General features: G+C 38.5%; 1 protein-coding gene across 2 annotated transcripts in view; it reads left to right on the forward strand.

Moving 5' to 3' along the window:
- The first annotated feature begins 3,348 nt into the window (after positions 1-3,348).
- Positions 3,349-27,974, forward strand: part of LOC101853269 (exportin-7) — a 37,363-nt gene continuing 12,737 nt past the window's right edge. The window contains exons 1-21 of one of the 2 annotated variants that reach the window (XM_013084720.2): positions 3,349-3,388; positions 7,940-8,086; positions 10,116-10,209; positions 10,579-10,649; positions 11,343-11,438; positions 11,882-11,959; positions 13,673-13,822; positions 14,392-14,518; positions 14,953-15,026; positions 15,648-15,767; positions 16,733-16,879; positions 17,994-18,166; positions 19,049-19,106; positions 19,975-20,104; positions 20,991-21,096; positions 21,669-21,804; positions 24,330-24,403; positions 24,827-24,971; positions 25,806-25,962; positions 26,557-26,624; positions 27,408-27,496. In XM_013084720.2, the coding sequence (XP_012940174.1) occupies positions 3,374-3,388; positions 7,940-8,086; positions 10,116-10,209; positions 10,579-10,649; positions 11,343-11,438; positions 11,882-11,959; positions 13,673-13,822; positions 14,392-14,518; positions 14,953-15,026; positions 15,648-15,767; positions 16,733-16,879; positions 17,994-18,166; positions 19,049-19,106; positions 19,975-20,104; positions 20,991-21,096; positions 21,669-21,804; positions 24,330-24,403; positions 24,827-24,971; positions 25,806-25,962; positions 26,557-26,624; positions 27,408-27,496 (2,255 nt within the window). In that variant the 5' untranslated portion in view covers positions 3,349-3,373. The remainder of the gene's footprint in view (positions 3,389-7,939; positions 8,087-10,115; positions 10,210-10,578; positions 10,650-11,342; positions 11,439-11,881; positions 11,960-13,672; positions 13,823-14,391; positions 14,519-14,952; positions 15,027-15,647; positions 15,768-16,732; positions 16,880-17,993; positions 18,167-19,048; positions 19,107-19,974; positions 20,105-20,990; positions 21,097-21,668; positions 21,805-24,329; positions 24,404-24,826; positions 24,972-25,805; positions 25,963-26,556; positions 26,625-27,407; positions 27,497-27,974) is intronic. The other variant, XM_013084753.2, reaches the window with a different exon arrangement.

Below are 27,974 nucleotides of genomic sequence, written 5' to 3' on the forward strand. Positions count from 1 at the left end.
AGAGAGAGAGAGAGAGAGAGAGAGAGAGAGAGAGAGAGAGAGAGAGAGAGAGAGAGAGAGAGAGAGAGAGAGAGAGAGAATGCTATTATGCAGGCTATTACAATGTCAGCTTTTCAGCAAAACAATGGAAACGTCGACTATGATCAATTTAGGGGACAAAGGTATAAAGATTTTAAAGTGTTTATCAGTCAATCAAAATGTTTTTTTGTTTTTTTTAAAGCGTCACAAAACCCGAAAAGGCCAGATAAATCCCCTCACCAATCGAAAAATAACATGAAATTTAACCTTATGAAATTTGCAACAGAAGTATATAATATTATAGTTCCACTAAGCAAGACAGTGTAATGATTACGTGAGCAGTTTCATAATCAGTGAAAAGAATCTTCTGTGGTGGTCACTCTTCTTTAAATAGCGCATCTCTCCCTCTTCTCTTTTCCTTTTGGGTAGTACATGTAACTTGAAACTGAAACTGACACACGTTATAAGCAATCCTTGTGAAAGAATGAAATAGTAACAGGGAGTTGTAATTACTCGCTGTTAGTACGAGACACGAGAACTGAATGTTGCGTCATAGCTATAGATGTAAGTAATCACTCTCAAGACCACCGATAGAACCCACCAGCGTGTGTTGTCAGCCGGAAATAATTGCTTCGCCAAGCCTGAAAGGAAATGGGGGAGGTTTGTCATATTGCATGTAATATTAGGCCAGGTGGTGTCTCCAAAAGTTAAATCATTGATGGTTAGAAATATCTAAAAGAGGAAAATACAGGCCGAGGATTCGCAGTAAGGTTCCCGCATCTGCACGCTACAATGGAATTTATTTGATCCATTATCCCTGTCTGCTTGCTGGCAAAATTTTCTACTTCACCACACGAGATGATAGTGTCTGTGATGTCACCCAGACGAGGTTTGCCTTTATTGACAGTAAGCAGCATATTATTATGTGAGGCAGCGTGGTGAAATCAGGCGCTCGAGATCGCCCCAAAAATATGAAGGTGAAGAAACTGGCATTTTTCCGCAGGCTTGGGAATTTTTATCGAATTTTTATTAATTGGCTCAACACCTTGCATGCCCATTTAAGAACATATCTCTGTTTGAATTTTACTGAAAAACGTTGATTAAGGGGTGGGTGGGGGGTGTGGGGGTGTGGGGGGGCAACACCCCCCAAAATCAAAATTCGGCTCAAAATCATGGAATTAGAGTTGTAGGCATTTTTAGCTTCCTCAGCCTCTCCTACAACTATTTCATGGCATAAGAACCCCCAAAAATCCTATTTTTCCCCATACCGGGCATGTTTGTAACCGCCATTTCCTCATAAAGTCAGTATTTTATTTTTATTTTTCGGCCGTTTTCTCAAAATGCTACTTTTCTCTATACTTTTTTTAATAACTCCACCATTTTTCATCCAATCTTCATGAAATTTTCACAGAATGAAGAGAAGAGGTAATACTAAATATTTTTCTGTTGAATTTTTGATATATGGAATAGATTTTTGTTGTTGGTGTCTGGAGTGTGGATTTTCACGGATTTTTCGCAAACTTGAATGCTACCTCAGGAAAAAATTCATTAACAAATTTCTAATTCGATTAGGAAAAAAAACAAACGACAAATTTTTAGATCTAATGTTTGTAAACACGCCTGCAAAAAAACCAAATCAATTTCCAGGAGCAATAAGTGCGGTATTCATTACGTAAGACATGTCAATAAAATCCAATATGGCGGCGTATCCATGGAAACGAAACTTTTTTCTCAAATTTGGTTGCGGATTTCAAGACTCCTTACTATGCTTGTTATATGTGTGAAATATGGTAAAATTCGGTCCTGTAATAAGCGAGATAGCCTCCATGTGTACCCCCCCCCCCCCTTTAAAGGCATATACAGATTTAAATTTTCAGTTTCCACGGACCATGGCCTTCGTTATAACGAGTATCACGAAGGCCATGCACGGACTCTCAAGCTAAGGAAATACTCGATTTTGGCGGCAATTTTTCAGCTTATTTTACATCTGAAATCTGGCGACCCCCACCTCTTTCAATAACCTTGCATTCAAGATCAATGGATATTTTGCCCATCAAAAACAAGGCACATGGACAGACTTTAAGATGGTACCAATAACTTCATATTTCCCTAAAATTGACGAGCGCCTTTTCCATCACACTGTGACACGTGACATGGCTCCTTTCTCTCCTCGCCCCCCCCCCCTCTCTCTCTCTCTCTCTCTCTCTCCTCTCCCTCACACACACAAACATATATACACAAACACATACACACACAAACTCTCTCTCTCTCTCTCTCTCTCTCTCTCTCTCTCTCTCTCTCTCTCTCTCTCTCTCTCTCTCTCTCTGTCCCAACCCAAGCTCTTCGAAGTTGATTAACTCATTAAATTGAAGGCTTTTCATGGCTGCTTTTTGGGGGGGCACATGTGGAAAGAAAGAAGCACAACTAGATCTGATTCTTTGCTTCTATAGATTCCCCAATTCTGTTTTGATTAGCACAAATGCATTCCATAAAGCTGCGGTCAATTGTCCGTGTTTTATGATTCGCGTATGTTCGAATTTGCTACAACATTGTCGAGATCTTTAGTCTGCGGTTGATCGGACATGTCCGCTTGCACGTCCTTAAAGACTCAGAAAGATAAGGAGCATGAGAAAAAGAAAAGAGAAAATCTCAGAAAAAAAGTTGAGGGAAAAGCCCATTGGGAGACAACACAAGAATATTTCGCAGATGAAAGAGAGACGGAACGTAATATTACCCTTTTAACTACTTTTAACCAGACACTTTTAAATAATTCTTGGCTCATATCAATTTTAAGCTCCAAAACCTTTCTCAATAAATTTTGCATCTTTTCCAGTGTGTCTTCCGTCCTGCTCTATTTATACAGTCCATCTTTCTCCGAAGACTGAAAGCAAAGTAAACCAAAAATAATATAGACTATTGACGTTGAAAAAATGTTATTTTTGCATTGTTTTTTTTCGAAATATATGATCTGCAATTGTACTGCATCGGCAAAAATTAAAACAAAATAAATAAAAGAATTAATTTCTTTTTCTTGGGGCTGCCAAGATTTGAAAATGCGACCGGATTTCACTTTCACTCCACTTTCCACTTTCTTTTTTTTGTTTGTCGATATTTAGTCACTGGTCTATTTTTGTTTCTTGTCTCTATCTCTGTTTATGGGGATTCTCAATGTTTACTCCAGGAGGTTTCCGGTGGTTTCCCCGCTGAGAACCTTTGTCTCATACAGATTCATTGGACAATATTGAGGGCTTTCCCTGGAAAACTTTCTATTTAAACCAATCAACAGAGAGCTTTTATCAGGTTTTTGGAGAACTCGCGCCATCTTGCGGTCAGATTATTGCGGAGGAAAACAAAAATGGCGGACGAACAGGTGACTACAATTTTGAATACACACACATTGGCATTGACGCATTTGTTTACTTTTCAACTTCAATATATTGTTTGACTCATGAAATCTGATTTTAGCACGTGCCACATCTATAGAATTAGGCTTGCATTGTGCTATTAATTTTGAAAACCACCTCTAACGCCTTTGGCGGCGTGCTTTTCGTGTGTGTCTTTGATGTCTCCACTGGACTCCACCACCTGCTAAATCACCGTCAATTCACGCAAAAAGAGAGTGTGTGCTGAAACCCTGATTCAGCACCTCCTAGTTTATAAATGTTTTACTAACCAGGCTGACCAAAGCCAAACTGTTTATTTTGTCCTTTGTTCTAGTGACGACTGTATCTTCAGAGATGAATTTTTTTTGGGAATAAAAAGAGAGAGGCGCAGGCCTCCTTTTATGGCCGGCTCTATTTCTCCAAGAAAGTGGCTATTCTCACCCGCTCGGAAGTTCTCGCAAGATCTACTCCTCCCCTCTTCTCTCTCTCTCTGTCTCTTTCTGAATACTGTCTATCGGTGTGGACGATCGATTGACCAAAACAAAGTTAAAAAATGATGTTAAAACACAAAAGTAAATTAATTTGGTTGTCTACAAAGATGCTACAGCTATTTAACTTTTCGAATCGAGCCGAACAACGCAGGTCGCCATTTTGTTTTGTTCTCTCTCTTTCTCTCTCTCACTCTCTCTCTCCACTGCCCACTGACAAAATTGTACGCTTTTAGTAGGCTACAAGTACAGTTGTAATGCAACGTTTGTTCACAGCACAGAATTCTACAAGTGTAATTTTTCTGTTATCACAGTGTAGAATTCTGTGGTTTAGGGTGAACGCAAAATTTGTTGGCCTAGAGGCCTAGATATAGGCTATAACGGTGAACGCGCACCGGGTGAGAATAGCCAAAAGACTCGCCTGCACTATTCTCATCCCGGGTGAGAATAGAGGTGGCCCAAAAACACTCGGAAAAATACACTTGAACTCTAGATTCTATTTCTCCGAACGATTTCCGTTCTCGAGATTTGTTGGTAATTTGCGAATGGAGTGGCCCATGCACGGGCGCTGTGAGTGGCTGTGTGTGTGTGTGTCACGTATGTCGTATGTGTGTGTGTGTGAACTGTGTCTGTGTGTGTGTGTGTGAGTTGAGTTTGTGTGTGCGTGTATAGTGTAAGGTGTGAACAAGGCGGGGGGGGGGGGGGGGGGGTCGTTGAAGGATTTTTTTGTTATTTAGGCTACATGAAGGATTTTAGTTTTTTTTCTTTAGAGGGTGACTGAATTTTAAATATAATGCAAAATAGGTAGGGCCTACTGCCAAGGTCAAGCAGTCTTGTTTTGTCTCAGTACCTTATGAAAGCATAAATTTCAAATCAAAGTGTAGTCCGAGAATGTTGCCCCAACCACAACTGAAGTATCTAAATATGATGTAATCAGACATTTAAAAATCTCTAGCTCTAGAAATGGAATTCGATGCAAAGAATGCTAAGTTATGCTTCTTCCCAGTCCTTGCAGAATGGCAGAATGAAAGATGACGCCTAAATCTCGAAAATAAAAATAAAAATCCAGAGAACGGAAACCATTAGGAGAAATAGAGATCAAGTTTAGTTTATTTTTCCGAGCATTCGGAGAAATAGTCACTTCGTCCTTTATTGTGACTTCTACTTTTAGAATGTCACTTTTTGATTTTGAAGTAATGAATGCATCCGGGCACCCTTCCCAGTTGACTAGATCTCACTGTGGCGGGCCCGCTTAATGCGTGATGGGCTACGTCACAGAGAAGGTTTCATAGCCGATTGTTTGGGTTGTGTGTGTGCGCTTGTGTGTAGGCACGCGCGTGTGTGTGTGTGCGCAACCGCTATGTGTGTGTATGTATGTGTGTGTACTACTTTGGGGAGAAGGAAAATTTTTCTAACGAGAATTGCTGTGATTGTTAAAAGACACAGTCTAATTAAAAAAGAAAACAAACACAGCGAGATCAAGTTAACAGTAACTGGCGAGGGAAACCCCGGAAGACGAAAAAAATAGATGGCGGAAGTATGTCGTCTATATTTGGCCCAATTACAGAAGTGTGCTAGGTGCTTGCTGTTGCTTCATGTGTTTCCAAAATACCACTCCATATCCATGATTGGGGTTTGTGGCACAAAAGTGTTGTTGGGGCTGTTGTGTGTGTCACATTTTTATAAATTACAGTCTAGACCTAGAGTCTGACAGCAAGCAAATAATGTTAGGTTTAGTAGGATCAAGAAAACTCTGTTACAACCACGTTGTAGGCATACTTGAGAATCATGAATTCTATAGTAGAATGAGTGTTGATTCAAGTCTGTCTCTGGTCTGATGATTGCAGGAGCGGTTCGTTAGCTGGGCAAGACTAGTGGAGCAGGCCATTTTTTATTGGCAAACGAGAGACCTGTATTGCTGATGATAATTTTCATTCAGTTTTAAAGTAAATGCAATGTAATCAACATTCAATTTTAAACGCTCTGCTGATTTGCAGAGACCCTAAGAGAAAGGGCTCACTGACACTGGTGTATTGACACACTCTGAAAGTCGTTCCTTCATCTCTGTTTATCATGCTGGCTGTAACTTTGTTTTTACTACCTTTTATCATGAGGAGTGACTTCGTATCACGCACTCAGTGGTGATGTCAACCAGGTCGGCACACTGAGCAATTGCTAGTTGCCACTGAGTACTTAAGAGAACCCTCCTGACTTTCAGTTTTGCCAGTTTGGTTTCTCTGTTGCTTGCAATGGATACTGCCTTGGACAGCAACTCTAAAAAATATACATTTCATTAATTAGTAATATTTATCTTTAAAACCTGCCTCTAGTCATTGTCAGCACACTTCGTGCAGGCATGACTCTAATCTTTATTTGCTGTTTGAGTTTTTAGTTGTTTGGTGTTCTATTCGCTGCTTATTTCCTACACAATAACCTTGCTAGGGCCAAAATCCAGACACTGGTGATTGCGAGGATTGCCCAGTTGCCGTATAGAACAAATTAACGGGGTGGCAGTCGACAGTGCTAGACTTAATAACTAGTGAGAGGCGAGAGACTGTTAGTTTGCCCCCCCCCCCCCCCCCAAACCAAACACTGAGTTCTGAAAAAGCATTTGACATAGTTCCCAGGTTAAAACCTTCTTTGAGAAGTGTGCTGAATAATGGTTGATTCTTATTGGAAATGTAGTTTAACTATACATGCATGTGGTTTAACTACACACACCCACCTCATGTAGTGATCCAACTTGCACTGACTGGTCGCAACTCTCTGCTCTGCGCCTCGACCGCTACTCAAGCAGTCTTCAAAAGTCCGTGGCTCACGCCTCGGCCTGTCCTTGGTTTCTTCAATGTCAAATAGGTAGCCTACCTACGACTACTTTCCTGAGAATCACACAGCTAACCACAGGAAATTGTTGTATACTTTTTTCAGTGCTTTTGTGTGTTAATTATGTATTGTATTGTTTCTGATTATATTGTAGACTCTTTCGGCTTGGGACAGATAAGGATTTTTAGTGGAAGGGGACCATGTACCTAAGGGCTCATGCTGAGGGTCAGTGTAAGACCCGGGGGAGGGGGGGGGGGTCAGTGTCGTTGTTTGAGTGAAAGCTGGTCAGTTCTACAAATCATGAGCCCCACCACTGTCCTCCAACTGTGGTAGGTGGTTCCCCCCCCAAAAAAAGATGGCCCTGTCCAGACCTGGCTACACATGGACACTGACACTGGACCATTTAGTGTATTATCGTCATTCTTCAATTGAAAAATGAAGGACAGGAGAAAGAACTAAGAATACAGAGAGTATTATTAGGCATGGTTACTGGTATAAGAACAGGCTTTGTAGTCACATGCTAGGAACTATCCAACAAGTCAAGTGAAAGTGAAACAAACTGGAAGCTACCACAAAAGCAGAAAACTTAATTCTTTTCAGGTTTTTATATTTAAAAAAATTGCATTATAAAATACTTCCCAGACTTTTGCGAGACATCTCTTTCCTGTATTCTTAGCTTGGGAAATAACTGTAGTTTCCAAATAAAGGCTAGACTTTTAAGGATGCAGCCAGATGCATTGCATAAGAAGTAGTGGAAGCCAATGATTTGGACTTAACTTCTGATAGTGGGTGGAAGCCCTTGAGGTGAATTTTAAAAAAACAACACGTAGGATTACAGAACAGCTTTCAAGAAAAAATGAGATGTACGTATCGGCCCTATTAAAAAGGCAATACTAGATGAGAAAAAAATTGATTAAAAAAATGATGCTATAGACTGTTTGATGAGAGAGATGATCTGTTAAAAAAAAGATGGACGAAGACAGTAAAAACGTATTGTAAAAATGAGTTTAAAAATTTATTATTAGATATTGTTTATTCCTGCTGTATTTTGGGGAGTGGGTGCATAATTTTATGATAAAAGAAATCACCCTCACTTCTATTTGTGTATTGACTTTTTGTCTGTTGTTAAAAATTTTTTTTTCATGTGTTACTAGATCTAGTTTAGTTGTGAAAATGTCTCTTCACTTTTTCGTTTCACTGTATGTAATGCTGTTTTACAATCTTCAGGAACTGTTGCAGCTGGAGAACTTGTGCAAGCAGCTTTATGAAACTGCAGATGGCAACATTCGTGCTGAGGCAGAGAAGGCATTGGTGTCCTTTGCCAACTCTCCAGATTGTCTTAACAAGTGCCAGTTGTTGTTGGAGAGAGGAAATGTAAGCTACTGTTTGTTATCGCCCTTGTAGAATATTCATGGTGGATGAGCGTGAAAACCTTACAGCTTGTCTCCTTTTACGGGGGGGGGGGTTTGTTTGTCTTTAATTCGACCCAATACAAGTTTCGTGATTTAAAAAATTTTTTTTTTTTAATGGACAGCAGCAGCAGTAGGAGGAGGAGAGGAGAAAAGAAGGAGGAGGAGGAGGAGGAGAGGAGAAAAGAAGGAGGAGGAGGAGAGGAGAAAAGGAGGAGGAGGAGGAGGAGAGGAGAAAAGGAGGAGAGGAGAAAAGAAGGAGGAGGAGAAAAGGAGGAGGACTTACATGTGATTGGCCATCATGTATGGAATAAAAAATGTCAGCGGCTCTTACAACTCCCATTTGATGGACTTTGTACTTCCTTGTCCATCTTGACATTAAAATATGCCACTTTCTCTCTTCTGTGAATTATCAGTTGCTCGAGGGCTTAGCCAGTTGCATGCGGCTAAACATTGAGTCGCGCATAAGGAGACAGTTTTCTTTTGTTGCACGCGACTAAAAATTTAGCGCGATGTGGTCGCGTCTTATAAGGATACATACCTTGTGACTCACTGTCGCGCACGACTTAACTTTCTTTTTGTACTCAAGTAGAATGGAAGTTTTGTTGTGCGAATTTGTAGTATAGTTGAAACAAAGCCATGTCTCAGTTAAATGGCTTTAATTTTTCTAGGGACTGATGATAATTTTCCTCTTCCAGTAAAATTAACCACCCAATTTTTTAAAGCATAAATTATCTCTCTGTAAGCCAAATATAGTAACAAGTCCACCCTGTCCGTCTTTGACCGCAACAGAGATCTAAGGAAATGCTACTCAAGTGAGTAATTTTCTGCATGTTTTGCGTCATTTTAGTTTTTCCGTAGGAAACTGAATGCACGTGGATACTTTGTACTACCGGTACCCTCGTCTCTCTTCTCCTTTTTTTTGGTTTAAGGGATCATTACATCTACTGACTCCTATTCATTTCTGTTCAGAAGAAGTGACATCACAGATTCAGCGATGTTTAGAACCTCCATCATTACATGATTATGGTTTAGAAGAATTAAAAATGTAGCGATTTGATTATGGTTATGAATGGATGGTTATAATGTATCAGCCTTTTTATTGTTTCCAGTCTCTTGAATTTTTTCAACAGTCACCATTTTTGTTTGATGTTGTGACAAAATAAATGTGATGTGTACAAAAAAAAAAAAGGTAATGCAAACTTTCAGTCTGCAGGTGTTAGTTGTTCACTGCCAACTACACTCTCTCACTTCCCCCCACCAGGGCAGTGCTACTGACTACTGACTGAAGTGTCTTTTGGCCATTCTCAAAGGGGGATATTAACATGTTCTTATGAACAGTAGATTTTATATGGGCTGATTTATCAATGTCATGCTCATACTGTGCCGGAACAACGTAGGGGGAACTGCTGCTTTTTTCCCCCTCATCCTTACTATCCTCATTTTTTCCTCTACTTCTTTTGTATGTTTGTCACTTTCTTGTGAGCTGCTATTGGCTGCGTGCCTTGGTAGTCGAAGCGGACTTTGTGCTGTTGAGGCCAGAGAGGTGAGCAGAGTAAACCTGATTCCCTGTTTGGACTTCTCTGTTGACATCCAACCCTTGGCGCTCATATGACCATATTATATGCAGTTGCGGTTGCGAGCGCCGTAAAACCTTACTAAAACAAACATTCTTACTTAATTTTAATTGTTCCATGAGGTGTAACAAATTGTACAGCGAGTTTTAATTAGAGACATAGATGCAGTATATACAGAAACTAAGATATCTTTCACTCAGACCGAAACATCCATTTCTTCAAATAATTAGTCATTGGTGCCTATTTCTTCTAAAGTTAGACAGCTACAAATGTGCAAGCACAACAGATAAATCTGGTACACAAAAGCAAAGTTGCTTAATTCAGTTTTGCCTTTACCAGAATATACATGAGCCTTTTACTCTTTTCAGAACACTCTTTCCTATCTAATTTTGCGCTTAAATTCTCCCTCTCTTGCAGTCTGCATATGCACAGTTGCTTGCAGCTACCACCCTGACAAAGATGGTGTACAGACCAAATGTAACGTTGCCATTAGAGCAACGTGTGGATATCCGTAAGTTGACAGTTCTCACATATTATTCATTCGTTGATATAACTTTGTGTTCTGCTGTAGCGTAACTATTGAAGAACTTTTCAGGGGGTGTTGCTGTTCATTAGTTAATTAATTTTGTTTTTCGCATGTTGTTCCATTGGCAAAATTGAATTCTGAGCTCCATTCAGCTTCAAAGAAGAAAGTTAATTTGTTTTGTTTTGTTAGCCGCCTGGTAAGTCCCATTTTGTATTGCTAGTTACAAAGCATATTAAAAGCAAGTTAATTGCCTGCTCTACTTATCATGTCATGTTTAAGCAAGTGGTTTGCTGCTTATTACATTTTTTCCCTTCTATTTGCTGTTCAGGTTGTTTTCATACTTGTCTTTTTCAGGCAATTACGTTTTGAATTACCTTGCAACTCGACCAAAGCTGACTCATTATGTTTCACAGGCCCTAGTTCAGGTGAGAATTTGTTGTGACTGTTTTGTAAAAGCTGCTGAACAAGTCTTGTGGTGTCAATCGTACCACAGCATCAAGTTTGAAAAGGGATTTAGACAGTTATTGGTCTTTTTCATCCGAAGTTTTTTAAAATAGCGTCAACAATACTATTACCAATATGTCATCAAAAGGTTCTTCACGCTGTTGTGAATCATGTCAGAGGCTTGATGTGTGTCCTTGGGAAAGGCACTGTATGAAGATTTTCCTCACTTCACTCGGGTAGGAATGGCTACCTAGCTATAGACAGTGAAAGATCTTGTCAGTTTGTGTTTGAGCGCCTGTAATCCGCTGCTTGTACTGTTGGCTTCCTGGTAAGCTGAGAATGTTTCTAAGTGTTCTAGGGTCTGCCGGGGTAATAATAGTTGTAAAACGCTTAGAGTATGCTATAGAGTATGGATATGTGCTGTATAGATATAAATGCAAGTAAAGAAAGAACACTGCTTTTCTGCATGTGTCTTAGTACCAGCTTTTTCAACAATAGATCTCTTTAAGCAGTACTTGCCGTTTGGGTTCTTTCTTACGTTTGAGAAAATTAAGCAAGACAGAAGTTTGTTTCTCACTCCGGCCACAGACACTTATCGGTCCTTCCCCCCTTTTTTTATTACCATTATAAAAAGCTGTGCGCATCATAAGTTAATTACTTTTATGTCTCCTCAGCTTTTTGCAAGGATTACAAAATATGGGTGGTTTGATGTGAACAAAGAGGAATTCGTTTTTCGCAATGTTGTGAATGATGTTGGAAAATTTATTCAGGTGAGTAAAAGCAAGTTGATTGATAGCTTTCTTGATTACTCTAGCTGCTTTTTCTGCATTGGTTTAAAAAAAAGTTGTTTCTGATGTAATGCAATGTCAAATGCAATGACTACTTTTAGCTTTTTTTTTCTCCCTTATGATGAGGTTTTGGGTTTGGATACCTTAAAAAAGTTTGGAATTAAATGATTACAAAATGTGAATGCATCAGTTAGAAAAAAGTAACACAGCCAAGTTAAGCTTTTTAAAATTATCAGTATTTTCCAGTTTTCCTGTGCCTGTAAAAGCAAAGATGAGCTTTATGCAAAATATTTTGTGAGTTGGTCCTTATACAGTTTTGCTCCATTTTAAATTTGAATACTTTCATACTTTTTGTTCTTGTGGGTCCTTTGATCCTTTGAATTTGAAATAGTTTAATGCAATTTAGATTTTTGTTGTTGTTTCAGAGTGGTTCCACACACCATGTGATGATTGGAGTCCAGCTGCTTTCTCAACTCGTGTGCGAGATGAACCAAGTTAGTGAGGTATTCTGCCGTCACCTGCCAACAGAATACTGTTTTTTTTGTTTTCTCTCTCTAATATAAGCTTTTACGCTCGCATTTCTTAATGGTACGAGTGCTTTATTTTTAGTCTTGTGTGAAAGAGCTTTATGTAAACGTATTATTTTCCAAGTTTTATTCAAGTTCAGTTAGGTTAAAGATGCTGCGGTTCATTACAACCTACTTTTCATGTTGAAGCTAGTTTTATGCCTCATAGCTCTGCCATTTGGTAGACATATATCTGGTTAGAGAAAGTAGCTTCCAAACTTGAAAAATACATTTCTAGTTTTGTTTCACCAGATTTTTCTCATATCTATATCAACACACATTGAGTTTGGTTTTACAGCTGTTCAAAAGTGTTCTTCTCCTTTAAGAAGTTAAGAATTATTGCAAAATGTGTTTTCCACTCTTGTGAAACAATGAAGTGAGATGCTTAGAAACAAAAACAGCTCAATGTCACTGTTTCATTCTTAGGCTCTCTTATAAATTTGAGTCCCTGTAGAGTAATACAGTCAAACCTTCCCTGACGGCTACCTCTATAAGACGGTCACCTGTACAAATGGCCACTTTCCATTTCCCCCCTTGCGTTTTTTCTATATAATTTAACTGTGTAAAACGGGCATCTGTCCAACGCGTCCGCGGCCACCATATTTTAACACACAACCCCTATCACACTAAGCAATAACAACTGTCTTAGACGGCCACCTTAGTGACTCCATTACGTTTTGTCACAAACTGTGCATTGGCCCCTGGCGTTGTGGGCGAGCCGCAAGGTGGTGAGCCGTCATAATTCAATCCCCTGTCGTTGTTGTTAGGTAGTCCCTCCAACCGATTATGTTGCGCAGGCCCCTCCCACTGTTGACCAATAGCTACCAATTTTCAGCTGCTGGTGAGGTAAGCGTGTGATCCCTCATAACCCATAAGCCCCGCCCAGAACTCATACACAAATCGTAAATGAGATGAGTGGTCACTGTTTACCCAGTCTGTAACAAAGTAACAAAGGACGTCAACATGAACTTGTGACAGAAGCGTCGCTCGTTTTCCGAGTGGTGACGACCCATGCGTTTGTTTTAACATGGCACTCGGTCTTCCTCGTTTGCTACATTTCGTTTTATTGTCACCCTTGTGCAAAATTGGCAACAAAATAAAAATTACAAACAAAATACAAACCAACAACAACAACAACAACAAAAAATAACAACAATGTGGCTACTTTCGATTGGGACCTCAGATGGGAATGGTTTGTTTTCTTCATCTTGATCAGTCCTGCCTAAGACGGCCACCTATCTTATACGGCCATTTTTTTCCTTGACAATGGGTGGCCGTCTTACACAGGTTTGACTGTATAATATTATTCCAGTGAGCTCAGTGCTTTGACTACAATTTGGACTGTCGTTATGATAGAAAAAAAACCTGTTAGGTGAGAATTCTCTTGTACTGGTGATTGTCTTGGACAAGTGGTCTTTAGAGCAGAATCGCCTTTATTTCATAAAGTAAAGATACTTTCTGCTTTTTTTCACTTTTGGGAAAAATTTCTTTTGATGCTGCGTTATGGTATTGTTTTAGCTCAGTACAGATGTCTTTATAATATTTTGATTGCAGTGATTAAGGGTCTCTTGTTGATGTATTTGATCCTGTTCACCTTTGATAATTTGAACAAATACTTATTAAGCTTTTGTTTTTTTATTTCTCTTATAGTCAGAAGCCAGTCGCTCACTTACAAAGCATCGAAAGATTGCATCGTCTTTTCGTGACACTCAGCTGTTTGAGATCTTTCAACTAGCTTGCTCCCTGCTCCGGTCTGCTGCTGGGAGCATCAAGTCTCTAGACTTGAATGATAACAACCAGGTTGGTTTTGTTAAGGCTGCCATTTCCTGGTATTTTGTGGAATTCTGGCTTTTTAAAATTTGCCTAATCTGGTTATCATTTGTGTAGACTACTCCACCACATACCTTTTTGGTGTACATTCTTTCTGGTTTTGGACACCTTTTATGAGTTTGGGAGCTTGGTAATACATTAAGTGATGTTTGAAGCCATAAATTTGTTGAGGAGAGTGCTATTTTCCCAGATAAACCCGGAAATCTGGACTTCTGAAAATGTCAGGGTTTTGCCTATTTATACTTTGAGCTCTTTATGTATTTCATATTGCACTTTATTTTTAAAATAGTCTTGGCACAAGATGTATGAGACGATAGGATCCATAAATTTTAATTCCCAGTGTGCTTGTTTCCACGGGGTGTGAAAAAGTTTAGAATTTTTTTTACGTTGCAGGGTGGCACCTCTGAGAGGCTGTCACTGATTACAGTGTAAAGTCTTGCAAAGTGTGCTGCCTGAGACAAAGAATTTGTTCGCCATTTCCATCCGTCCTCATAAGGAACCTACAATACTGACTAAGTTTTTTGTGATTTGCTTTTCAGCACAGTCTCCTGTCCTATTCCTTACGGCTTGCACACAACTGTTTGACTTTCGACTTCATCGGAACATCAACAGATGAGTCATCGGATGATTTGTGTACAGTTCAAATCCCTACCAGTTGGCGATCAGGTGACTTAAACATTTTATCCCGAGGGCTTCCAAATCTGTGGTGATTGTGGGAAAATTGTTCTTCCATTGTCTCTGCTTCATGGTCATTTGCATCAATCGTCATCGCCTTCATCTTCCATAAATGTAATCCCTATTTTATCACAAGCCGGAGGTTGCCTTTTATGCCCTTTTGTATTTATCATGGATTTTTCTTTATCCGTAAATGTCATTTTATTTTAGCGCTTGTTTTGTTTTTCTCTTTAACCAAAATCTGTTACTAAGAGTTAGCACTCGAGGGCCTTTTCTTTTTCTTTTCTAATCCTGCATAACATTCTGTAAAAACAATGTCTGTTTCCTCTATCTGCCTAATAAACTGCTTCTGGTATTTTTTTTTCTGCAGCATCATCAAATTTCTCATGTGGGTTTTTTTTCTTTTTTAAAAAATCACTCCGCAGCCTTCCTTGATGTAAGCACACTGGAACTGTTCTTTGACTTGTACAGTGGTTTACCCTCATCATTATCTCCACTGGTGGGTTTTATTCTTTGTTTTATACAGCATATTTCTCTTGTTATAAGCTTGCATGTTAAAATCCTTACTGTGTTCTTTTCCAACCCCTTTTTATTCCATTTGATATGACAGTAAAACTGTTAAAAATAAACGAAAGATAATGAAGCTGAAGGGGTATTTTATGTCTTTTGGACAATACTACTGGTATATGTCTCTGTTGGGTTGGCAATGAAGCATGTTCTTTTTACATGTTGTCTCACTCCACGAAATTTGTATGTTTTTATTTGGTGCTACTTTGTTTTTCTGAGATACTTTACTTGCCGCTGTGAGATTGTGTATACTTCCTATACGAGTTAATACTGATTTTTCAGACTAAAACAATATTAAAATTTCTTCTCAGATTGTCATAATCTACTCGTTGCAATTTTTTTTCATGACATTTATCAGGTATTGTTTTATAGTTGCATGTAATTGAGTTAACACTACCCTTTTTGGTATGTTACATGGTTTTTTTGTGTGTCTAGAATAGAGTGACCTTTAGAAATGTGTTTATAGTCAGTTTATTCATCTTGTCATTTTGAAATCAAATTTTCCTGTGACATTCTAAATATATCAAATTATTCCTTCCGTCTTCTGCCACAGGCTCTGTCATGCTTAGTACAAATTGCGTCTGTGAGGCGGTCACTATTCAACAACACAGAACGAGCCAAGTTCATCAACCATCTTGTCGTTGGGGTCAGGGGAATTCTGGAACGCCCTCAGGTAATGGGGCAGGTTGATGAGACTGGATAGTGGCTTGGATTTTGTGCAAGCTTGCCTGAGTGTATTTCACATTGTGTTCTCCAAGATTACTCTGTTCATAAGTTAAGTCTTCTCCAAATAACCAGACCATATTTGAATTTTTTTAAAATAACCCCAAAACAACCTTTTTCTTTGAAATTTCTGAAGAGGTGCATGCAGCTTAATTTTTAAATGTATCCAGTGCTTTGAAGAGAGACTTTACATTTAGTGCTTCCCAGTGCTCTGTATGATGGCTGTATCATTTCAGAGAAAGCCACTCTTTTCTTTCGTACAACTTTAACTAGAAGAGATATTGAACATCTATGAATTAAAGTGCTGTGGTCACCCGATGAGGATGCCCTCTCCCCCCCCCAAAAAAAAATCAAACAGCTGCATTAGCTTACAATGCGAGAGAATCAGGTTACAAAGGTCGGGGTGCATCAAGAAAAATTTGACTGTACTCTGTCAAAGTGGTTTGCCAACAGAATAAGCTATCTACAACAGAATCAATTCACCAAGCCCGTGACCAAAAATTGCTCCTCCTCTTGACATCTGATGATACAAAAGGAAGGATTACAATAAAGTAAATTAATGAGAAGGGAAACAGGATAATAATGTTTTTGTCTCAGTGGCAGTCATGAAACTATGCAATGTATAGGACTCTGTGAATGTTCAAAGCTGTACCCAATGTTGCTATCAGTGTTTAACTTTTTATGATGTGATGACAATGTGTGGGGGAAAGTCTTCCAGATTTTATTATTATGCCCTAATTCTTTCATTTATTTGTTTTCCATAGCAAAAGCCACAAGTTATAGTAACCTTTAATTCTTCAAATTCTTCTATTTCGCCTGAGAAATATTCTCCTCTGCGGATGTATTGGTCATCATCAAACATTTAAGGACGATCTATTATTATTATTGTTTTCCATTCATTTTTTCATGTAACAGGGACTGTCAGATCCAAACAACTACCATGAGTTCTGCCGTCTGCTAGCTCGCCTCAAATCCAACTACCAGCTGGGGGAGTTGGTAAAAGTGGACAACTACCCGGAGGCCATCAAGCTCATCGCAGAGTTCACCATCACAAGTCTGAGGGTGTGTACAGGCTCTCTCGGTGCATGTCTTGGGCATTTGCTGTTCTTTGTTTTCACCAAAGTTCCAGTGATATGCTTCTGATTAGTGGGTGGTTGGCAGGTGCTCTAGTGTGGTTTACTCCTTCTTTCCTATTAAATAACTATCGTCTTTTTATCTTTCCTCCTTTTGTATGTTTACTACTCTCTTGTAACACCTCTAATCTCCAGCACTTATATAACCTAATTGTGTTGCATGTGCCGTAATACTCTTACTAAAACTAAGCTTCTGATTCAGTTGTCTCCATGCATGAACCTGACAGTCCCCGTGCCTATACTTATTCAGAAGACTGCTCACACTTCTCGTATCTTTCAATTATTGAAAAACGCTTTATGCTCCAGATCCATCATCTATTGTCCCTGTGATTAAAAACCCCCCAACAATTGGGGTGTATTTATTTCATGGGACATATTTTTTTAGACAGGAAATTACCGTTGCTGGATATCTGTTGTACCTTGAAGCAATGTTTGTGACTGAGGTCTTTGATGGCCTGTCTTGTTTTTTCTGTTTTCTGATCTTAATGAATGTGAGAAGTGAGGGTTGGGCCTTTTTTTTTTTTTTAAACCTGCAGTTCTCATGAGTTCTATCACTTACTGCCTTTCTTATTATCTCAGTCTAAACTTCAAAATCTAGACATTTCACATTGACTTTTCTGAAATTTTCCCCTGAAATTTTTTTGGTTTATTTCTTTTATTTCTGTATGAACGTAAGTGTTTTCTTTATAATGACTTGTTTGATTTTTGGAACAATTGTACCTACACTGTATTTTAACTAGTATTTTTTTCTTCAAATTTTAGAATTTGAATTTCAACAAAGCATTTCTTGAGCTCATGCATCCGACACTACAGATTAGGTACTTCACTAAAAAAAATTCCAAATTTTAGGGTCAATACACCTGAACCTCTGAACAGCTTGCTGATGATATAGCTTTATATTGTATCTATGCCATTGCATGAAATTTCCCACGCAGACCAATAAAAATGAAATTCATTTATTTAATTCAATTTGTGGCCGTCCTTGTGCAGACTGGCTGTAAAACTATTTTAAGACTTTTTTGTCTATCTCAACCCCCCTTCAGATGTGGCAGTTTGCACCAAACAGTGTTCATTACCTGCTGAGCCTGTGGCAGCGCATGGTGGCGTCTGTGCCGTACGTCAAGGCCACGGAGCCTCACATGCTGGAGACTTACACGCCCGAGGTCACCAAGGCTTACATCACATCTCGCCTGGAGTCTGTGCACGTGGTGGTCAGGTAAGAGATTGTTCGAGGCTTGGATTTACTTCTTGCTCATTACTGAAAAGCCTGAAGAGCTCTTGAGGGAGCCGTTTGTTTGAAACTGGAGTTGCCGTGGGTGTGGTCTGCTCTTTTCAATTTATTTTTTTGGTCAATGCGGCTGATTTGTAAGCGCTGCAGGGCAACATAGAGGCAGTGAGAAAGAAGTGAAAATCTCCTACATCATACTTTGGAAACTTAAAATCTGACAGTGGTCTATAACTTCATAAAATAATGCGTCAAAGCAAATGTTTAGGAAGGTGGAGGCCTGTTGTGGCAAGGAGTGGGGCACCAAGGGAAGAACTTGTCAATGGTTACAAAGAACAGTGTCTTACTCTTCCTGGTGAAATGTGGCCAGGCCATTATTGTGCACCTTGTCTTATCGTAGATACAGTTCAGCTGAATACTGAATAAAGTCAATGTTTTGAACAGACTAAATAATAGTTAAGGTGTTTATTGAAATTTTGAAGCCAAAGTTATTTTTTTACATGTCCTTCAAAGGTTATGCAGTTCAGTTCACTTTTGTTGTGGGTTGATAACCAAGAAGGTTTGTCTGAAATATAAAATATCTTGTTAAAGCTGGAGTTTTGTGATATAGAATTCCAATAGGCATTTAAAATAAGTCTGTATTCTTTGCCATATCGCAAGACCGAAGGGCTAGAACCCAAATGGCCGCTGGATCGGAAAAGTAAAGTAAAGTAACGTAAAATAAATCTGAAGTGTAATGCTGATTTCTTTAATAGTTTGAAAGTATGATTTCATGTGTATTTATGATTTTTAAACTTATCTTTGAGTGAAAGTCATTTCATGGTAATTATTAATAGTTTTTGCATCTAGTTTTCCTTCTTCTCTGGTTTGTAGAGATCAAATTGAAGATCCGTTAGATGATCATGGAATGGTTGCACAGCAGCTAGAACAGGCAAGTCTTGGTTGTGTTTTGTGTTATTGTTCTAGTGATTTGAGTATCTAATATGATTCAATTTTTGATTTATTTAAAGATTTTTTTTTCTTTGAGAGTGGTTACAGGGAACTTCTTGTAGGACTAATTTCTTTCAGAAAGACAGCTTTTACCAATTTTGTTCTCTTCTTTTTTTGTTGAGAATGGTTGTCACTATGTAAGTGTTTCAATTGATTTAAAATGGCAGTTTGCTTTGTACGCATCCTAGGAAGCTGAGAAGGTTGAGGAATATAGTAGGGTCTATCAGGATAATAGTATAATGCAATGCACATAGAACCTTATTTCTTTTTTCAAAATTGGGTGTGTTTTACGTTAACGAATACGATCTATCAGGTAATATGGATTTATATGCACATAGAGTCTTATTTTGAACAGGTATGTATATAAAAGCAGTCTGTTGTCAGTGTATCATTATTTATCCTCTAATTGTTGCTGCCTGTTTGTCTTTTCTCAGTACTACAGAAACATCATTTCTTTTTATTTCAAAGCAACATTCTTTGCTTCATCTTTCTCGGTAGTTGAGTTTTATCAGAGCACTTTGTCTACGCTCTAATTTTTTTCTTGTTCATGGAGATTCCTGAGTGCATGGTTAGCAAGTGTTCGGTGTTCTTTTCTCCTTTCCTGTCGTACATCTATTGGCTTCATCTCTCCTTTTTTTCTTTGTATGTTATTATCTAGTGCCACCTCTAATTTTCCGCACTTTCATGACCTGTATATGTTGCAAGTGCTCACTAAAACGAGATTCCCCAATATTATGTCAACAAAACCTCAGCTGATAATGTATACAAGGGTTTTGGAAAGTTCTATATGTGCTTATTGTTTTCACCAGTTGTCTACTATTGGTCGTTGTGAATATGAGAAGACTTGCTCCCTCCTTGTCCAACTCTTTGATGAATCCGCCCAAAGATATCAAGAAATGATCTCATCCGGACCTGCTGTGGAATTAGCCGTTGAAGAAGGTGAACTTTTGGACTTCTATACTTTGATTCATGGAATTTAATTTTTTTTTATTTTTAAAGAACCAACTTAAAGTGACACTTTCATAGACTTAATGTTTAAAAAGAAAAAAAAATGTTACTCTGATACATAGTTTCATCTTTCCTAATTTATTGGCGTTCCTTCTGAATTGTTAATTTTCTGTGGGAAAGTTTTTTTTACCCTTTGTCATGATGAAAACATGATACATGTACGTAAAGCTGTCAGTAGTCTCCACCCCCTCATCTCCTTTGCCCCCTCCTCTGGGCTCCAGACTCTTTCTGCAGCCGTTCTACTGCTACTCCTTGGCTCCTCCTAACTGCTGTCTTCCTGCCACACCCCTGATCTTCTGGTAGGAAAGATCTACACCTAGCCTTCTCGGACAAGGGCGAAAAATCTCGGAGGGCCCGTGTGCAAGTTGCGCACGTTAAAGATCCCTTGGTGGTCTAAAATCGATAAGAGTAGGCTTCGGCCGCCACCCGGGCAAAATTCAAAATTTCCTACCAACGAAAAAGTATTAGGTGTGTCCCGCGCGCTCATATGACCTTATGCAGTTGCGAGCGCCGTAAAACCCTATACTAAAACAAAAACAAACAAATAGAATGTGTTAATTGTTTCATGATCCTTATGTTAAATGTTTATGTTGGTCTCTAAGTGTTCAGTGATGGACCTTCTCAGATTTTACCTTAAATTCAGAAAGTCAGAAGACTTCTAGAATTTTGTAGTATTTGTTGGAATTTTTTTTAGGGGGGAGGATTATTTTAAGTTCATATGCTCTGTGCTCTACCCTCGATATTTGCCACGGAGCAGTTTTTGTTCGTTAGAACAAATTCTCAGGGTTCTTCATTCTTATTACTGTCACTTTTCCAGGTCGGCTAACGTGGCTTGTTTACATCATCGGGTCTGTGATAGGTGGCCGCGTCTCCTTTGCCAGCACAGACGAGCACGACGCCATGGATGGAGAGCTTGTCTGCAGGTTGGTACTGGAGATTTTGAAAAAAGAAAAAAATCTTTGTGTTCCATTTTTGGTACTGGAGATTTTGAAAAAAACCCAGCCATCTTTGTGTTCCATTTAAGGAAAGCAGCTTGGGTACCTTTTTAATTAATTTTTGACTAGAATTATGGGATCACTTTACTTACCTCTTCTTTCCTCTTGTATCATAAGATGTGGGGAAATGCAGTATTTGGTTAAGGGCTAGGATATGTGGTTGCTGATGCTTGCGTTGTTCTGTTGGACCTCTTTGATGCCATTCTGTCAAGATTATGGGATTAAGGGTGTTTAAACATCTACTCATATTCTATGTCTTTGAAAAAGAATTATTGAAGGAACAAGCTTTGCTTTGTGTCAATAATTTGGTGAGATTTTAAGTGCTTAGACCCTGTTGAGTTCACTTTTTGTTTTTTTATGTATAACCTCAAAGACTCTTCACAAAGAAATAGCTTTATATAGGCAGTTTGAAGTTTTTATTGCTGTATTTCTTTTCTTTTTTCTTTTTCAAGTTTTCTTTTAAACATTCAATATTTGCTCTTTTTTGTGATGTTTCTTAGAGTGCTACAGCTAATGAACCTGACAGACTCGCGGCTAGCTCAAGGGGGCTGTGAGAAGCTTGACTTAGCTATACTCAGTTTCTTTGAGCAGTTCCGGAAAATCTATGTGGGAGATCAAGTCCAGAAAACATCGAAAGTGAGTCTTACTGTTTGTTGTTCTTTTGTTGGTGTCTTATTCATAGAGTGTGCTGTCCCTAGTGATATTCGATCTGATAAAATATTTTTGAATTATTTTTTAGGGATTTTTGTAGGATTTGTTTGGGTTTTTTTTGGTGGTGTCACTTTTTCTGTTGTGAAGGTTCTAGATCCATTGCTTAAGAGAAGTTATTCCTTAGAACAATTGATTCTGTGTAGTTCTGTTGCTGGAAAAGTTGTATGGGGTGTGGCAGCTTTTTTGTACAAAATCCAGGCTTTATCCAGTCCATGAAGACATACCCTTTACACATTTATTTGCCTCATTTGTTATTAGGTGAATTGAGCTTGAGATGAAAGTGGATGTAATTTGTCTTTCAGACAATGAAAAAATTCTTTACTGACCTTGTGAGTATGTGTTCCTTTGTTTGCAAAAATAAACTTCCCTTTGGATTTTGAAATAATGTTGGTTTTTTAATCTTAAGCACAATAAAGACTGTTTCCTTTAAAATAGTCTTTGGAGATCTGGTTGCCTTGTAGCAAGGTTGTGCTGTTTGTAGTGTGAAAGAAGTGCCAGGGCAGCTTGCCTTCTTAATTAAGAACTTTTGTTTCCTCGTACAGAAATTATCGTCTAAAAATTTGTGTTGATTTCAATTTGTGAATTGTTGATTTTTAACACAAAATTTAATGTTTTGTATTACATTTAATTTTTATTCCATTTATTTATAAAGTATCTGTTCTTCACAGGTCGAGATTTAGGCATGTTGTTGTTGTACATATTTGGGCGAGTTAAATTTTTTTTACTGTACTAAGCTTTAAAATGTGTAGAAGTTTTTTTTTGGTATAAATGCGGTAGTTCTTTTTCGTGATACACATACATTTAATTTCTTTTGTGTTGTGATGTGATCCTTCCTTTTTTCCTGTCCTCTTAAATGCATATGCTTTTTTTTTTTTCTTAGGGGTGTTCAAAAAAATTAACTCATTTTACAATGTAGAAATACCAAATTGGAAGCAAATCTTTAAAAAGCTGCATGGTAGAACGAAAAAAGAATTCTAACACTACCACGAGATGGATTAGACTTTTAAAGAGAATGATGATAGTAACAGCAGTTTAGAGCTGGTTGGAAATTAGAAAGAGCTTTATGTCGGGACTACATGACATTGCATAGCTACTTTTATTTTGTGGTTTGAAAAATTTGTCTTGTATGTAGCTACCCAACATTGTTATTTTTTGTGTGTCTTGACCCTGAAGTGATTATTCCCTCACCATCACGACCCTGACTTGGCTCCCTCACAGTATGCAGAAATTGTTCCCGGCCTTTCCGTTGTTTTACCCAGTGTTGAACCCGAATGTGAAGGAAAAAACCGCCCTTTATGTGACTCTTTCTACTTGGTAATAAAAGAATGTGGTGTGCAGTTTGCAGCCTCATAGAGTTGAAGGATTCAATAAAGCTCTGTCTTAGGATGTTTCAAATGGGAATCAAACGCTATGAAAGACCAGAGCCATTTGATTTCACGATGACAAAATAAGATTGAACCTGTGTTAGACAGGTGGTCCTCTTGAACAGTTTCCTTATAATACAGGGGAAATGCAACTTGGGGAGGTGGGTGGTTGGCGGGTGCTCTGGTGTGGTTTGCTCCTTCTTTCCTATTAAACAACTATCGTCTTTATCTCTCCTTCTTTTTTATGTTTGTTACTCCCTTGTAACACCTCTAATCTTCGGCACCTATACGACCTTATTGTGTTGCAAGTGCCTTAAAACTCTTACTAAAACTAAAAAGCAACTTGGGGAGTGGGTCATTGTACTGTTAATTGCCTTGGACAGGTGGCCCTTAGAGCAATTCAGCTGTTTAAACATTTTATGGGGTTTCGTTCTTTTTAGTTTTCTTTTCATTGTTTGGCTTTGTGTTCAAGACTGATTTCCTTGGATGAAAGTGAAAAAGACAACACTTTGTTGGACAGCTCATAGGACTGAATTGTACAGTGTGTGGAGTTAGACTGAAGTGGGAGGAAAAAAACACCCTCGTGAAATCGCCTTGAAAAGTTATCCTTTTGTGTTTTTGTGTGGGAATAGTGCCTGACAGAACGTTTTCAGATCAGTGAATGGGGAGGTGGGGTAAGAGTGAGGGGACTGAATTTAAAAGGCAACTTGTAATTTCTATGTTAGTTATCATACTCATTTTGACAGACAGAAATATGTTTTGATTTTTGAAGTTTAAAAAGAAAAATTTTGTTGTTGGTGATTGATTACTTTTTATTCCTTACTGACAGCTGTTTACTTTTGTGCCGTGAGTTCATTATCGCGTAGTGGATTTAAATGACCGCCAGGGTGTCATAGCACAATACTTGATGCATTTTGTTGCTTTCTGTCAAGCCCACACCATCTTGCAGCATACAGCTTGTATAAAATGATAAATGACTTAAGACCGTTGCTGGATGTTCTTAAGTTATTTTTTTTGTATCGGTGTTGTTCATTAATGTAACAGCAGGCTTTCTTTTATGTAACATTATCTCGGTTCTTCTGCCAGGTGTACAGACGTCTTTCCGAAGTGCTGGGCCTTAGTGATGAGTCTATGGTGCTTAGTGTCTTCATAGGAAAAATGTGAGTATATTACTGTGAATTGTACCCAGTACTTTCTAATTGTCAGTTGTTAGGTTTGTTATATGAAATAGATTTGTTTTTCTTTTTGGTCCTGACTGATTTGTAACTTTAAAGAACATTTACTTTTCTTTAGTGTCAACCTGTGTATTTATTTTGGTGGTTGGGGGGTTTTTGGTCGGAGATTTTTTCTTTCTTTTCTGTGGTGTTTTTTTTGTTGTTGTTGTTGTTGTAATCTGTTTCGTGGGAAATGTGGCATTTGTCTTCGAGACCTGCTGTACACAACACACTTTCAAGGGGTATTTTTTAATCATGGTTTGTATATATTTGAAGACCTGTTAAAGTGACAAAAACTGTCAGTGTTTGTGCTTCAGGGATGAAAATCCCTGAGATTTATCCTGATATCCTCATCTATCCTCTGTGCAGCATCACAAATCTCAAGTACTGGGGTCGCAGTGAATCGATCATCTCGAAGACGCTTCAGCTGCTGAGCGACCTGTCCGTGGGCTACAGCAGCGTCCGCAAGCTGGTCAAACTGGAAGCTGTGCAGTTCCTGCTCAACAACCACACGGTTAGTCAGTCAATCAGTGCGGATTTTTAAACGTTTGGTGCGAGTTGTTACTGCTTGTGGTTTTTGAAAGCGGAGAAGGAAATGATGAGGGGGATGATGATGGGCAGATGGACAGCCTCGTCTATAGAGTGCACTTCACAGCTGTGCTGATTTTCTAGTTGAAATTGTCAGGATTTTGTCCGACTCATGCATGTTGTATTACTTTTTATATTAGTCTTGATATTAGATGTATTTGACAATATGATCCATACATTTTTAGTCCCTTGTTTCCATTAGATTCTAGGTTTGTTTGTTTTTTCTTTCATGTGTTCTGAAGGATGTATAGTCCCTTACCTCACCCCTCCACAGAAAGAAAAAAAAATGTGACTGTTCTCAAAGAGATGCTAATACAGCCTACAGGTCTTATTTCAGCTAAAGTAGTAGTCAGGATTTTAGGCTTATTCTTTATCTCTCCCCTTTGCAAGGAGTTTTTTTTTTTAGGAGGTGATATATTAATTAATATCTTAGCTTGAAGGTGTACTCATAGAAGAATTTGATTTACAGAGTAGTTATGTCTATTGAAATTTTGTTTTACATTTGCAATTGTCCAAGACGGCCACCCATTGTCTTAGAGAGGTGGACATCTTAGACAATGTCATTACAATGTAAAAAAAATATTGAAGGGAGCAAATAGGAAGTGGTCATTTGTACGGGTGATTGTCTTGGACAGGTGGCCATTAGAGCAGGTTCAACTACATTTAAAATAACCGACTTTTTGTTACAGAACTTTAAGGAGGCGTGAATTGAATTTTTTTTAAAAGTCAATCTCCTAAGACTGTTGTTTTCCTTTTCCAGAGTGAACATTTCCCTTTCCTGGGAATCAACTCTGGCAACGGCGCCCCGAGTGACATGAGGTGCCGGACCACGTTCTACACCGCCCTGGGCCGTCTGCTGCTGGTGGACCTCGGGGAGGACGAGGAGAGGTTCTACCGCTTCATGATGCCTCTCACAGGTGGGGACGCTTGGGTGGTTGGTGGGCGCTCTGGTGTGATGTGCTCCTTCTTTTCTATCAAATACTGTTGTCCTTATCTTTCGTCCTTCATTTGTCTGTACGTTACTTGTCAGTAACATCTCTAATCAACGGCAGTTATGTGACGTTTTATTGTTGTAAGTGCTGTAAAACTTTAACTAAAACTAAAACGTTTGTTGTCAATCATGTCATGATAGTGGTTATGGAGTGGATGTGAGGTGTGTTACTTTCCTGTTCATTTCTTTCTCTGTTACAGTGGAAATACGAAATGCGTTTGATTTTTGGTAACACGGAGTTTATAGTTTTGTTTTTACTAACTTCGGATAGCTGGTCAGGCCTCTTGTATAGTCTGGTGAGAAAAATTTTTTTTTCTTCTGTTTTGTTCCTGCAGAAAGTATGCCCTGTATGTTGATCAGCTAACGAGTGGTTGGTGGACACAGTTGTGTATGCTTCTTCTTCTACCTGTGATTCGTGTTACCGTTTACCTACTCGGTTCCCTTTACTCCAACATGATCATTTTCACTCAGATTGATGGTGACTTGGAAATTGTGTACATTGATTGTATGTTTGTTTCAGCACACTTCGAGAGCGTTGGAGGCTTGTTGGCGAATGCGAATGTATCCATAAACATGGAGGAAGCTAAGGTATGTTGTCTGTAATTGTAATATATTTTGGTCACAACCCCCGACTTCTGTTGATTACAAAATGTGGGTTCTTTTAGTAGTATGAAGGATACATCCGATTGACAAAACATCGAACTAAGTCTGCAGCTGTAAATGGTGGCGTAAATTCCCTTTGATACAGTATAGTCTGCATCCAAATGTGAGAGATTTGGATTGTGGAATTTTATATTTACTGGCTTTACCGGCTTTTGTATGACATTTTGGGATTGGCTAGTGGTATTTTGTCTAATTAAGTGTGTTTCATATGTTATCGTGTAGCATAGCACAGAAAAATAATTGCAGTTTCCTGCAAAGCTTCATGGACACCTGTTTTGCTAGACTAATGAATTGACCCTATCAAGTAGTGATATTAGTTGCAGTTAAAACCGTTTTAAAATCAGTTTAATACCTTAGAATAATAGTTTAGATGTTTTAGTTTAATTTTTTGGGTTGACATACACAAAATTTGATTTTTTTATAATTTTGGGTCTTTTGGTTTGGTAACAACACTCCAAAGATACACAGATTCAATACCAAGTTTTGATAAATATACTTATCATCGTGTGAAACCCTCAATTTTGTTGTCATGCCCCATATGAAATATTATGACAAGGTACTATAGTCCTTGAGAACACATGAAATAAAGCAGTGAAAAAGTTGCTGCAGCTTGCCACATACATGTATTTGAGTTGTATGTAACTATTAATTCTGATGGGCTTTATTTTGCTTTTTATTTAATGAAATTTTTCTCTTTCTTTTCCTCAGAGGTCGTTGATTGGCCTGGCTCGTGACCTCAGAGGCATCACTTTTGCCTTCAGCAATAAGACTAGCTATATGATGCTGTTTGAATGGATGTATCCTTGTGAAACAAAATGTGTTTTACTTTTGTGATTGATTCTGTTGAGCATGTTTATTGTGAGTGGATTTGTGTCTGGGTTGTTGTTTTGTTTTTGTTACATGAAAGGAGATCTAGAGATCAGATTTACATTAAAGGAGATATAGGGAGCAGATTTACAATAAAGGAGATATAGGGATCTACAAGCTCTGTAAAAGTCAACCGCTTTTTGAGTAAGAATAACATGAGATGATTTGTTTGTTAAATTCTCCGATGATGACCCGATAACTCTTTCACTTGTGACATACAAATGATTATTCGTTGTTCTGTTACTTTCAAAACAAGCTTCGTCTGAGCTCTGGTTAGTCGGGCCTGTTATCAAAACCCACCAGTAAAAGAGTTTCAATTGCGCATTCGCATCACGTGACATAAGTTCTTGTACACTGGTGGAAGCGTCTTTCGGGACTTATGGGGGGGGTAGGGGGGGGGGGTTTCTT

The sequence above is a fragment of the Aplysia californica genome, unplaced genomic scaffold, assembly GCF_000002075.1.
Source record: "Aplysia californica isolate F4 #8 unplaced genomic scaffold, AplCal3.0 scaffold00001, whole genome shotgun sequence".
NCBI lineage: Eukaryota > Metazoa > Mollusca > Gastropoda > Aplysiida > Aplysiidae > Aplysia > Aplysia californica.